The 12,239-nt window shown below is 45.9% G+C and overlaps 1 protein-coding gene and 1 long non-coding RNA gene across 7 annotated transcripts in view; one reads left to right on the top strand and one right to left on the bottom strand.

The window, feature by feature from the left end:
- Positions 1-12,239, bottom strand: part of CCDC183 (coiled-coil domain containing 183) — a 41,949-nt gene that overhangs the window by 28,506 nt on the left and 1,204 nt on the right. For 2 of the 6 annotated variants that reach the window (XM_061604536.1, XM_061604541.1), the window contains exons 2-5: positions 11,708-11,804; positions 7,549-7,625; positions 5,813-5,924; positions 1,121-1,242 (exon numbers count right to left, since the gene is read on the bottom strand). In XM_061604536.1, the coding sequence (XP_061460520.1) occupies positions 1,121-1,242; positions 5,813-5,882 (192 nt within the window). In that variant the 5' untranslated portion in view covers positions 5,883-5,924; positions 7,549-7,625; positions 11,708-11,804. Of the gene's footprint in view, positions 1-1,120; positions 1,243-2,167; positions 2,253-5,812; positions 5,925-7,548; positions 7,626-11,707; positions 11,805-12,239 lie in introns of those variants that run through there. The other 4 variants (XM_061604539.1, XM_061604538.1, XM_061604540.1 and 1 more) reach the window with 4 other exon arrangements.
- Positions 3,605-10,098, top strand: LOC133374013 (uncharacterized). The gene is made up of 3 exons (XR_009759793.1): positions 3,605-3,653; positions 8,848-9,212; positions 9,999-10,098. It is a non-coding gene; the product is annotated as an uncharacterized LOC133374013 (long non-coding RNA).

Below are 12,239 nucleotides of genomic sequence, written 5' to 3'. Positions count from 1 at the left end.
AACATTATTAATAAAACATATTAATTTGTAGTTGTAGTCCAAAGCAGCTGGAAGGCATCAGGTTGATACATTTTCTGGGTTTTTTTTTTTTTAACTGTTTCACTATACTGGATCTGTTCTCAAAATAACCAGCGTAGAGTGCTTTGGAGGAGAGAAATGTGGAATGCAAAATGACAGCAGGAAACTGTTGGGAGGTGGACAGAGAGGGCTGCATAGTTCCACGGGGCAAGGGGCCACAACAGAGAGTGCCCTGACCCTCCTTGACACTAGGAACCTCCTGTCACAAAGCCATAGAATCTGCAGCAAGGCCTTGGATGATAAACAGAGGAACATATGGAAGAGGGCAGCCCTTCCGATAACTAGGTCCCAAGCCATTGGCACCAGCACCTTGAACTGAGCCTGGAAATAAACCAGCAACCAGTGCAGATCACACAAAACCAGTATAACGGGCAATATTTTATTCTGCTGCCTGGGGGACAGTTATTACTGTTATGATGCCAAACAATTTTTTTTCTTTTAAATTTGTATTGCTAACTGTGATTGCAGAGTTATTGTTTGCCAATGTTTGGAGACTCTTGAATGAAGGGTGAGTTGACAATTCAAGGAAAGAGAGAGATCACTTGCCCCCTGTCAGCACCGTGCTGGACATTCCCAAATGCTTTTCAAGGGCAGCCCCACACAGAGCACATTACAGCAGTCCAGACTGGAGGCCAAGAGGGCAGGAACGGCAAGGGCCAACTTTGTCAGGAAGGGCCATAGTTGGCCAAAGCTGGGAAAAGGCACCCTGCAGCACTGACACCACCTCCCTACCTGGCAGAAGCACTGGGTCAAGGAGCACCCCAACGTAGAGCGCAACCCCAGCCAGCCAGGGCAGGCTCTGTGTGGACTCACAGGAGCCCAAGGGATAAGGGCTTTCTCCATCACAACAGCTCTGTGCTAAGAAAGCTGTTACATTTATGCCAGCCATGTGCTGCTCTTCAGCCACATGGATGTCCTGAGCTATCTGGACCACAACCTCCCCGCCCGGCCTCAGGAGTGAGAGGCGGCCCCAGCAATCCATCCCGGCAGAAGGAGTTGCTAGGTGGGAGCAGGAGGGAGCGGGAGGCCTTGTGCCCCTTACCTTCATGGCCAGGTTGACCTCGTGCATCCCCTCGCGCACGTTGCCACGCAGAAAGCCAAGGAGGTCCTTGTTCTTGCATACCGTCTCCTCAGTCCCTTGTGTAAAGAGCTTCTTCGCTTGCTCTGGAAAGAAACGTGTAGGGGAAATGGGCTGATGGAGACACCGTCTGGCTGGCCACTGGGTCAAAGAGGGTGCTGGCCTAAATAGATCTTTGGCCTGATCCAGCAGCGACTCTTCTGAGGTGCTTATTAGCAAAGATTGTTAGGAATGGAGCCTCCCTGTTCACAGGCAGTCTACCTCAGATTACCAGCAGCTGGGGGGGTAAACAGTAAGGGAGGCCTGTTGACATCACACACACGCCCTTGTGGGCCTCCCATTGGGATGTTTAGAAATTTAGAAGAAAAAATGCAGTGTGCCGAACCCTTAAAGTACTGTAAGAAAAGGCCTGAAGTTTGTCAGTTGTTTAATATGAATAAGAATCTTGCAATATTGATTAGACATGAAATGCAGCCTCCTATAATATGGTATGTTATACTTATAGTGTGGAAATAGTTTTTCTGTTGTAATATTTGCTATTTGTTATTTTTTCTGTTATGGTTGTATTATTTTGCTTGAAATTGTAACTGTTTGCTTTTGTTGCAAGCTATTTCAGTTCTTGTGTTCTTGCTTCCTTTTCGTAAGTCGCTTTGAGTTCTATTGTTGAAAAAAAGCGACTAATAAATACTAGTAATAAATAATATATAATATGGCCAATGCAGAAAGCATTGGCCTGATCCAGAAGGAAACTTCTTTCAGAGGAAAAGTCTGTCAGCATTGACAGCCAAACTGAGCCCTCATGTTCAGAGGCAGCCTACCCCTGAGCACCAGTTATTAAGAACAATCAGGGGAGAGTGTTGCCTTCAATCATGCCCCTGCTTGTGGGCTTTCTACAGGCAGCCATTTGCCCACTGAAAGAAGAAGTACGGTGCCGGTTCAGATGAAGGCTCAACCTGGTGCAGGGGCCAAGTTCTGTCTTCTGCTCTTAAGTTGAGTTAAAGCATCACTCACACATCACTCAGGCAGCCTCCTCCAGACCCCACATCATGCACTAGGAACGGTACTTCGCTGCTTAGACTAGAGGTGAAACATTAACTGATTCATCTGGTAGATGAACCAATTAAAAGCCATTTTATCAGCTGTGGTGGGTGTAGTATACACACGTAGGGTTGCCATATTCCCCGGATAGCCGGGTTTTACCCGGATTCTATGCATGCCACCCAGCGCCCTGCTAGCCCCTTACGTGGCCCGGATTCTCAGCTTTAATTTTTTAAAAAAATTAAGTTTCTAGGTGGTCCGGTTCTCGAGATATACATAAAAACGTCAGCCACCCCCCTCGACTGTTAAATCTTTCTTTAAACAGTACTGTACTATAGCACTTTGTAGCTTTAATCCCGCCCGTTCAGCATTGCAGCCAATCAGGGATTGTGTTTCAGTTTCATTGACCTGAGGCTGACCTGTCTAGAAAACAAAATGGTGGATTCACACTCCCACACCTCCTGTTTATCTGAAAATCTCATAAATTGGGTAAGTATATAAATTTCAGTTTTTTTCCTCTTGTGTGCAGGAGTCAGACCTTGGGCAGTGTTTTGAAAACCTTCCCAATACTTGCTTTTTGTAAAAGCAATGCTAATCCCATATGCCCAAAGTAAATCCCATTTAATTCAATAGGACTTACTTTGAGTAGACATGTTATGAATGTGCTGAAAATCAATGGGACTTTGGAGTGAATGTAAAAAAGAATTGTGTTTGTGTTCTAACTCTGTCTCCAGTCCAATTTTAAAGCAAGTAGGCAGGGCTTACTTAGGTATTACAGTTTTTATTCTGTAGGAAAGTAATACTGATTTTTTAAAAACTAATACTGATTTTTCTGCAATGACCAACTGGTTTGACAATAAACTATGTATTTATACATCTGCTGTGTGTGCGTGTGCGTGTATAGAGTCTTTCCAACACCCCTGTGAGGTAGGGTTGGAAACCAATGCAGCTCACAACAAGAAATAAAGCCATTTAAAATCCAATGACCATAAAACAAGTATGAACAGTTGCAAAACAGCGTAAAGTGGCATGATTCAGAATTTTGGGTTGTGTGAATGAAGTTGCTTATCACTTGAGGTTGCAGTTCTGTCCCTGTTTGAGTAAGCCCCACTGAATACACTGGGACTTGCTTCTGAATAAATAAACTTAGGATTGCACTATAAATATCTTTACAGTTTGTGTAAATAATAAATATATTTGATAGTCATGCTTATATACATATTTCTTCATTTATCATATTTTTGGTTTTTGGTTAGGAATCCTGACTGGTTGTGAGATGCTTAGTTTTTTGCCTTACTCATAGGAATCTTGTTGTGGTTGGTATGGTATTACATTTAGGAAAGTGTTACTGCCTTCTGTGTTTTTTTTTCCTATTTGCATTTCACTTATCTTTAACCTCACTCCATTACAGCCATAGAAGCAACAGCAGCATATGCAAGATAATTAACTCCCATTAGTGGTAAGAACAAGAATTTATAATTATTATTTCAATTAAAACAAGAGGCTTATCAATACTTTGAAGAGGACCAGATATTTATTTTCTTTCTGAGCCCAGGACTGGGTCTTTCATGATGCCCGGTGTGTGTGGGGGAGCAGGAGAGTAGTCAATAAGACAGACATCCTGGTATTGGTAATCTAATTAGCAAGGTATGTGTGGGGTTGTTGCACACTTCCAGGCCCAGTTTCATTTTGAGTATGGCGGTGGAACCTGTGTAGATGTGGTTGAGAAATTTTGAGTTAAGCAAAGCTCTGCTTTTATAAAACCTAAGAAACATACAGATACTTTGAATGTCTGAGTGCCTGCACCAGTGGAATACTGGAGGAACTTGTAAAACTTGCTGCAACAGTATTTAGAACTGAGCATGTGGTGTGAAAGACTCCTTTTCCTAACATTTTGGCTTGTTTTTCTCCACCCACCACATCTCGGAAATATATTGTATATGTTATGGTTAACCGTGCTGCTGCCCTGACTTATTTTATGTTTGTTGCTATTTTGTGTTTTTATTATGTTTTTATATTGATTGTGTATTTTTATTGTTTTTATTATATTTGTAAGCTGTGCTGAGCTCTGTTTTTAACAGCAAAAGGGCAGGATATAAATCCTCTTAATCAATCAATAAATACTCCATAGTGTTGGAAACTAGAGTCTAGGCATTTAAGGCTGAAAATGTTGCTTTAAAAAAAAAGATTTCTCACATCTTTCCCCAGTTTTTGGTGGTAATTCCTATGCACAAAAACAAAACAACTGGACAATCCAAATATTAATATGCAAATATTTGCATAATATGCAAATATTTGCATAATATGCAAATTACCCTGCCCGGATTTGTGGAACTGGAATATGGCAACCCTATACACACGCATGCACAGAGGACTTGGGGAAGGGCCGCAACTCAGTGCTGGAGCAGCTGATTGGCCTGCAGAAGGTCCTGGGTTCAGTCCCTAGTGGCATCTCCAGGCTGGGCTGGGAGAGGCTCCTGCCTGAAACCCTGACGGGCCATTGCTGCCAGTCAGAGATGGACCAGTGGTCTGACTCAGTCCAAGGCAGCTTCCTCTGTTCCGAGCACTTGGGGAGGAGGACAAAGGAACTGGATTATACATTTTCTAAAGTGATGCTTGCCACAGGAAATCATCTTTAAAAATCAAAGGAAGTAGGCCTGTCCCTTCAAAGCGATTGCTTTTATCTACATGCAAATCTGGTTGACTAACTGACTAAAATGCCTACGCGTAATCAGCTCAGGCAGGTCGGGGTTGTTAGCCTGATGTGGTAGCAGCTCATGAGTACCCAGCCAGAGTGAGATGGGAGTGGAGGGCTTCTTGGTTCACAGCAGCTCTTTGGGCTGCCAAGTTATCCAAGCGAGAAGCAACACCCCAAAGCAGCTTTGAGGCTCAGAGCGGCTTGGGCCAAGCTGTACTCCATAAGTCTATGGCACGAGCGGGACTCGAACTCGGCACTCCTAGACTCAAGACCAGCTCTTTAGCTGGACTGGCTGCCAAGTGTCCTCTTACCGTGCAGTCCTTAAAGGACCAGTAGCTCTTTCTAGTCATGCATCACTAACTCTATTTCCAGAAGGGGTGGTGGAATCTAGTCCTAGCTCTTTACAAAAAGGTAAAGCCCTCTTGTCCTCGCGGAAAGTATGTTCCTTTTGACACCTCCATGACTGATCAAATCAAACCAAGCTCTCCTGATACATAGCAGGGTGGCTAAGAAAAACCCCATCTGTCCCCGAAAGACATTTTTCTTGACTTCTAAGACCCCCCCTCCCATTTTGGCAGCAGCAGCAGCATAAAAAAAAAATTAAAGTAGACACAGCATGCTTGGGAGGGCAGAATGGTTGAAGCCCAGCCCCCTTCCCTGATAGGGGTGCAAATTACACACACACACACACACATCAGGTCGATCATTGGATGAGTGATCTGTATGGCGAGGAGGGCTGGGGGCTGCCCATGTGTGTGTGCAGGTGTGAGTGTGCATGTACGGCCACTGTTGGCCAACATGCCCACTGCTGGGATACAGCCAGTTGGCTATGTGTGGATGTGGCCCTTGGGCCAAAACCAGTGAGCCCTCCCTGCAGATTCTTTTATGCCGATTCGTTTCACCCCTAGATCCAGGCATACCTTGGAGGTTAATGATTGCCTGCAGCTCATCAATCTGCTCCTTCATGTCTCTTTTCCTTTGGAACTTCATAGTGGCAGTGTTTGGCCCCGTCCGGGAGATGTCTTGAAACTCCTGTGGGTAAAGCAAGAAAAAGAGGAAGGAGGTGAGAGCAGCTCCCGCTTTGGGGCGTGGCCAGCAGACCACCAGCTCCCTCTAAAGAGGGAAGGTCTTCCAAGGTGGATTGAGGAGAGGCTGTGTCTTGCCTCTGTGACATCTAACAGGAGATTGTGATGCAGTCGGGCGTCAGCAGGTTCTTAAGAACCTCAGAACTCTCCGCTCGCATTGCAAGGGGACCACCACAATTCCACCTGGGAATGGCTTGTCCATTATCTGGATTCTCCTCCTCCATGGAGCAGATTTGCACCTCCCTCAAAGGTTCAAGACAGGCAGAAGAAAGGACTTCTTCACACAGCGCATAGTTAAACTATGGAACTCCCTCCCACAAGAGGCAGGGATGGACACCAATTTGGACAGCTTTAGAAGAGATAAATTCGTGGAGGATAATAAGGCTATCAATGGCTACTAGCCATGACGGCTATGCGCTGCCTCCATGGTCGCAGGCACTGTGCTTCTGAATGCCAGTTGCTGGAAACCACAAGAGGGGGGTATAGTCTTGTGCTCATGTCCTTCTGGTGGGCTTCTTCCCATTCAGGCATCTGGCTGGCCACTATGAGGATGCTGGCCTAGATGGGCCGCTGGCCTGATCCAGCAGACTCTCCCACTGTTCTTAAGGAGGGAAGAGAATGGGACTGAATCGGCCTTGGTCGCCCTGATGGATGACCTTTATCGGGAGAAGGACAGGGGGAGTGCAACCCCGTTACTCTTACTTGATATCTCAGCGGCTGTTGATACCATTGACCATGGTATCCTCCTGGACTGACTTGGTGAGATGGGTATTGGAGGCACTGTTTTACAGTGGTTCCGATCCTATCTCCAGGGTCGCTCTCAGATAATAGCATTGGATGACTGTCTTTCGGCCCCCTGGCAGCTGTGCTGTGGGGTGCCACAGGGTACCATCTTGTCCCCAATGCTGTTTAACATCTGTATGAAGTCCTTGGGAGCAGTCATCAGGAGCTTTGGGGCAAGGTGCCAGTAGTATGCTGACGATACCCAGCTCTATTTCTCTGTAACATCTGAATTGGGAAAGGCCGTGCAAGCCCTGGACTTGTGTTTGGATTCAGTGGTGGGCTGGTTGAGGGCCAATAAACTGAGTCTGAATCCTAGCAAGATGGAGGCACTGTGGGTTGGTGGTTCCCGAGTTCGGATAATTGGTCAGTTGCCTGCTTTGGATGGGGTTGTACTCCCTCTGAAAGAGCAGGTCTGTAGTCTGGGGTGCACCTGGATCCATCTTTGTGGCTAGGAGTGCCTTTTACCAGCTTTGGCTGGTAAGACAGCTGCGGCCATTTCTGGACCAGGATAGCCTGACCACTGTTGTCCATGCGCTGGTGGCCTCCAGGCTGGATTACTGTAATGCACTCTATGTGGGGCTGCCCTTGAGGTTGGTCCGGAAGTTGCAGCTGGTGCAAAATGCAGCAGCAAGACTGCTCACTGGGGCAGGGTATCACCAACATGTCACCCAGCTGCTGAAATAATTGCACTGGCTGCCCATTCGCTACCGGGCCAAGTTCAAGGTTCTAGTTCTGGTGTACAAAGCCCTATACAGCTTGTGACCAGGATACTTGAAAGAACATCTTACCCCTTATATACCCAGTCGATCACTGCACTCTGCAGGTGTGGGCCTCCTGCCGATACCATCTTATCAGGAGGTCCATTCTGCACAACAGAGGAAACGGACCTTTAGTGTGGTGGCACCTACCCTGTGGAATTCCGTCCCCTTAAATATTAGGCAGGCACCATCTCTGCTATCTTTTCGTCGCCTATTGAAGACTTTTCTCTTTTAACAAGCCTTTTAAGGTAAGACCTGTCCCATTTTGCGTTTGTGTTGGAATTGCTTTTAATATTTTTTTTAAAAAAAACCTTTTCCCCCCAAACAATATGTTTTTAACTCTTTTTATTTAAGATGTTGTTAAAGCTTTTTTAAAGAATGTTTTTAAAGTTGTTTTGTACTTTAAGGTCTGTTTTTATGATGTTTTAAAGTGTTTTTACTGCTTTTGTTTGCCGCCCTGGGCTCCTGCTGGGAGGAAGGGCAGGATATAAATGAAATAATAAATAAATAAGAGACGGGAGCAAGCAAGACCAGTCAGAGTTCAAACCAGCCTTTACCAACCTGTTGCCCTCCAGATGTTTGGGACTACAGCTCCCGTCTATCCAAAACCGATGGAGGGCTCCAGGTTGGTAAAGGCAAGTTTAGATCCCCCGGAAGGACTTTTGGGTTGAGGCATAAAAGATTGGGGGGGGGGGGATGTTGCTAGGTACTAATGTCAACATTTTGGGGGCTACTGGTATAGCACAGTAGGGAGGAGAGCCTGGTTGGGAGTCCAGAGTCTGTGAGTTCAAATCCCCGCTCATGTCTCCTGGATGTCAAGGGCCAGCTAAAGATCACCCCACAACGAGTGGCTCAGGAGTTACATGCCCTGCCACCTGTGCAGCTGTGGCAAGCTGAGCAGGCCCTAGCCAGCTGGGGAGGACTAGGCTCAGAGGGAGGCAATGGTCAACCCCCTCTGAATACTGCTTACCATGAAATCCCTATTCACGGGATCGCCATAAGTAGGGATTGACTTGAAGGCAGCCCATTTCCATTTTTCGGTGTGAAGTTATCAGATAGTTTTACTTAATCTGTTGGTGAACTTTATGCTCACCTGCAGTTTGATTTATGTTAAATGAGCTGTTGGTTGCTTTAGACTTAGGTTGTAGTGATATTATGTTTTTTATCATGCCTTGTTATTGTACTCTGTATTTAGACTGTTTTCTATGTGAGCCCTGGTGTATTTGTGGAAAATGTAGGATATAAATAGACTGTATGACTACTATGACTTGTAATAAAGAAAGAGCAAACTATTTCAGGAATGAGTCCAGGGTACTTTCTTCTCCACAGGAACTCAAACCCAGGGATCACTGCGCCCTGGGTTTTCTCACTGCTACGCGGCTCAGAGTCCTGTTTCTAGTCCTCCTGGGTCTGGGCTGAGGAAAGAGATGATGATGATGATGCTCAGCCTCCGGATCCCAAACTTCTGCTCTCCAAGGCTCAGCTTGTCCTGAATTAAAGTTGGTGGCCCACTTCACCCTTATCCCTGAACGGGTTAGGTTTTAAAGGGGAAGCTGAACAAATGACTCCCCTCTGGACTGGCCCCAGCATCTATCAAGGTTGGCAACTGGACAATCCTCCTGGACAAGAAGTCATACAAAAGGGCTTCTTCTAGTGGAGCTTTGCTTGAACAACAAGTTCTTCCTAAACTCTCGGTGTGTTCCCTGTATTCTTTGGGCTGCATGTCTGGCTTGTTCCTCACAATCCTACCTCCTGGTTTGTGTTTCAGGCCAAACTTTTGGTTTGGCCCCAGAGCTCCTGGTTCCCAGCTGCCAGCTCACCTCAGACTCCTGCCCCAGTCCCAGCACAGGGGAGGGAGCGGGAGAGAAAGAGAGGCAGAGAAAGAGGAAGAGAAAGATGTCTCTGCATGAATCAGTGTTCTGAACAATGCCTCCTGTCCTGAGAGAGGTCCACAGCAATGGGAAAGAGGCAGTGGGCCTCCTTGGATTAGGGATGCGGGGGAAATTCAGTTAAGCTTGCAGTAATTTTATTTATTTACTTATTCACTTCATTTCATTTCTGTGATTTCTGTCACAGAACCCAAGGCAGCACTTTTGCACTTCCTGAAACAATACATGAACGTATTGAATGGTTATCCTTCATAATTCACCCTTCTCCAAATTTTGTGATGCAGTTCTTCAACAACAACAAACGCGTACATAAAAGTGTGCTATTAGCAGGAAGAGTGCATGTATTTGTGAAAATAACTTTCAAAAATTCATTGTGTTCAGCAAAATTGCTTGCAATGTGTATATTAAGCAAAATTGCATATGTAACTGTGTCTATTAGGAAAAATATGCACTAACATGCTGGCAAATGTTTGTATAGACTTTTTAAAAAAAAGAAAATCACAAACTGGTGCACAAATGCGGAGAACTGAACTTAAGAGTTGGAAAATGAGAAATCCAAATTGACGTATTGGTCTATCTATCCCTATCTAGGATAAAGAATTCCAAAGCTCTGGTGCCACAATGAAGAAGGGTCAACTCCCTTGACACATCGACTGGGCCTTGACCAGGGTAGGGGGGCGGAAACCAGAAACATATGGTAAGGAACAGTCCTTTGGGTACCAGTGAGGTCCCAAACCACAACCAGCTCCAGGTCCAGGGTTGAGACTGGAGCTAAATCCTAGGGACCCCCTCAGCTTAGATTAAATCCTGGGGGCAAATCTCTCTCTCACTTCCTCTGCAACGCTTCAGTCTGCAGGCAGAGACCAGTGGCAACTGATGGCGCCATTTCAGGGGGCAGGGGAATATGCTCCGGGCTTTAGCCCAAACTTTCAAGCTGTCCCAGGTGCTGAATGTTCCAACGAAAACAAATTCCATTGTTGCACCGAGGTGGAGCCATCAACCACCTTTGGGCACAACAATGACAACCCCCCCCCCCGAAACATTTACAAACAATATGGTGAGCGATATGTCTGTTTCTCAGGCGATTGGCTGATGTCACAAACATTCCAACTGCTTGGTATAGAACCGGCAGTCGCAGAACAGCTGCTGTGATTCAGGTCCACCATCGGGAAGGCCTCTGTGCCTTTTGCTGGAGGGGCATTTGGAGAGAGTGAATTTCAGGTATTAATTCAAAACAGCCAGTAAGATCTTTGGCTGGAGGGTGTATGCTGCAATGTGTATTTATGCTTCAAAGCCCAGGTTAAAAACCTTGGAGGGTTTGCATACTTTGATGCTTGCAGTTTCTTCCTACTGTTTGCTTTAGTTAATTATTGCTTGCAGACAAACAAACAGAGGGCAAGAGAGGGCCCAGAAATCCTCCTGTGTGTGGCCTGGCAAATGTAGTCCAAATGCTGGTTGATTGGCACGAAGAACTACCAAAAGATCCCACAAACTCTTTCTGGCTGCAACAGAAGCCATTTAAACCAAATTGTAAGGAAGCTACAGGCAGGGGGAATTATTGTTTATATAGCAACATCAGAATACATCAGCTTTTGCCAACATGGCCATACTGGCTGGGGATGATGGGAATTGTTGTCCAACACATCTGGAGGTCACCAGGTTGGCGAAGGCTGATATACATGGTGCTCTACAGAGTATAAGAGGTCTCTGTGCCAAGGTGCTTACAACTCAAACGAGTGCAAAACTTCTCAAGGTTTTGAGTGCCAAAGCAAATCCAGTTTGTAGTACACTTTGCACATGCTCAGAAGTCCATTTGTTCTCAGGAACAAGCGTATGGCTTCTTTATCACAGCAAGCAAATACCTGCCTGACATATCATCCTAACCTTGACCCTTCTCCCTTTGGCACCTAAGAAGAGGACCCTGCTGAATAGCCTTTAGCGGCTACTGCAAGCCACCAGGATTTGTGCAACACACACCCTGCCTATGGGTGGGGGCTGAAAGCAACACTTTTGGACTCAAAGCCAGGGCAGGTGAAGGGAAATACAAGACAGAAGGAGCAGTTTTGAGACAGGAGCTGGTTGGGGAAGGTTGCAAACAGGTTTTGGGCTGGCTAAAGACCTAAATGTTTAGGGGCCAGGCAATGGCAGCTCCATGTCAGTGAGGCAGTGGCATCTGCTCTGGATTCCAGTCTGAACTTTCAAGGAGCTGTCCAAGGTGTTTTGCATGGACTGACATGGAGCCACCAGCCAGCACTGGGGTCAGGAAGTCTGAAGGTGACCCTCACCCCAAATTCACCAACCTGTATCTGAGGACCTGATCTCTGGATCCCCACTTCTCAAGTGGGGTCTTCTCAGAGACGGCTGTGGGATTCACTCTCTCCCCATCGAGGAGAACTGCTGGAAATATATTAATATATTTAGTAGTAGTAGTTCTTACTGTTTTCTGCATTTTATATGTTTTATCCGGTTGTTTTTAATTTTTATCTATAAGCTGCACTGCTGGGGAGTGGGAGTTCCTTCCAGACTGAGGACTATGAAATTTTGATAGTGAAAACATCACTTCTAGTGTATAGTGTGGGAGGGGGGCAGCATTCCTGTTTCCTACCTGCTCATCTGCTAGATCTATAACTAGTTATATATGTATTTTTAAAAGGAGGCAACATGCATCTCTCCATTAATCTCTCTGCACCAGGAAAGTGACCCTGGGAATCTGCCCCACACACTTTCTTCCAGTTGGGGACGCAGAGGGCATGAAACAATACAAACAGTGCCCGCCCCCCCCCCCCGTGTAACTGCCTTTCCTTTTAACTCAAATCAGCAGATGGCATTAAA

Source organism: Rhineura floridana, chromosome 20, assembly GCF_030035675.1.
Source record: "Rhineura floridana isolate rRhiFlo1 chromosome 20, rRhiFlo1.hap2, whole genome shotgun sequence".
Lineage (NCBI taxonomy): Eukaryota > Metazoa > Chordata > Lepidosauria > Squamata > Rhineuridae > Rhineura > Rhineura floridana.
The sequence above is the reverse complement of the archived record's forward strand: the minus strand, read 5'-3'. Positions and strand labels throughout refer to the sequence as shown.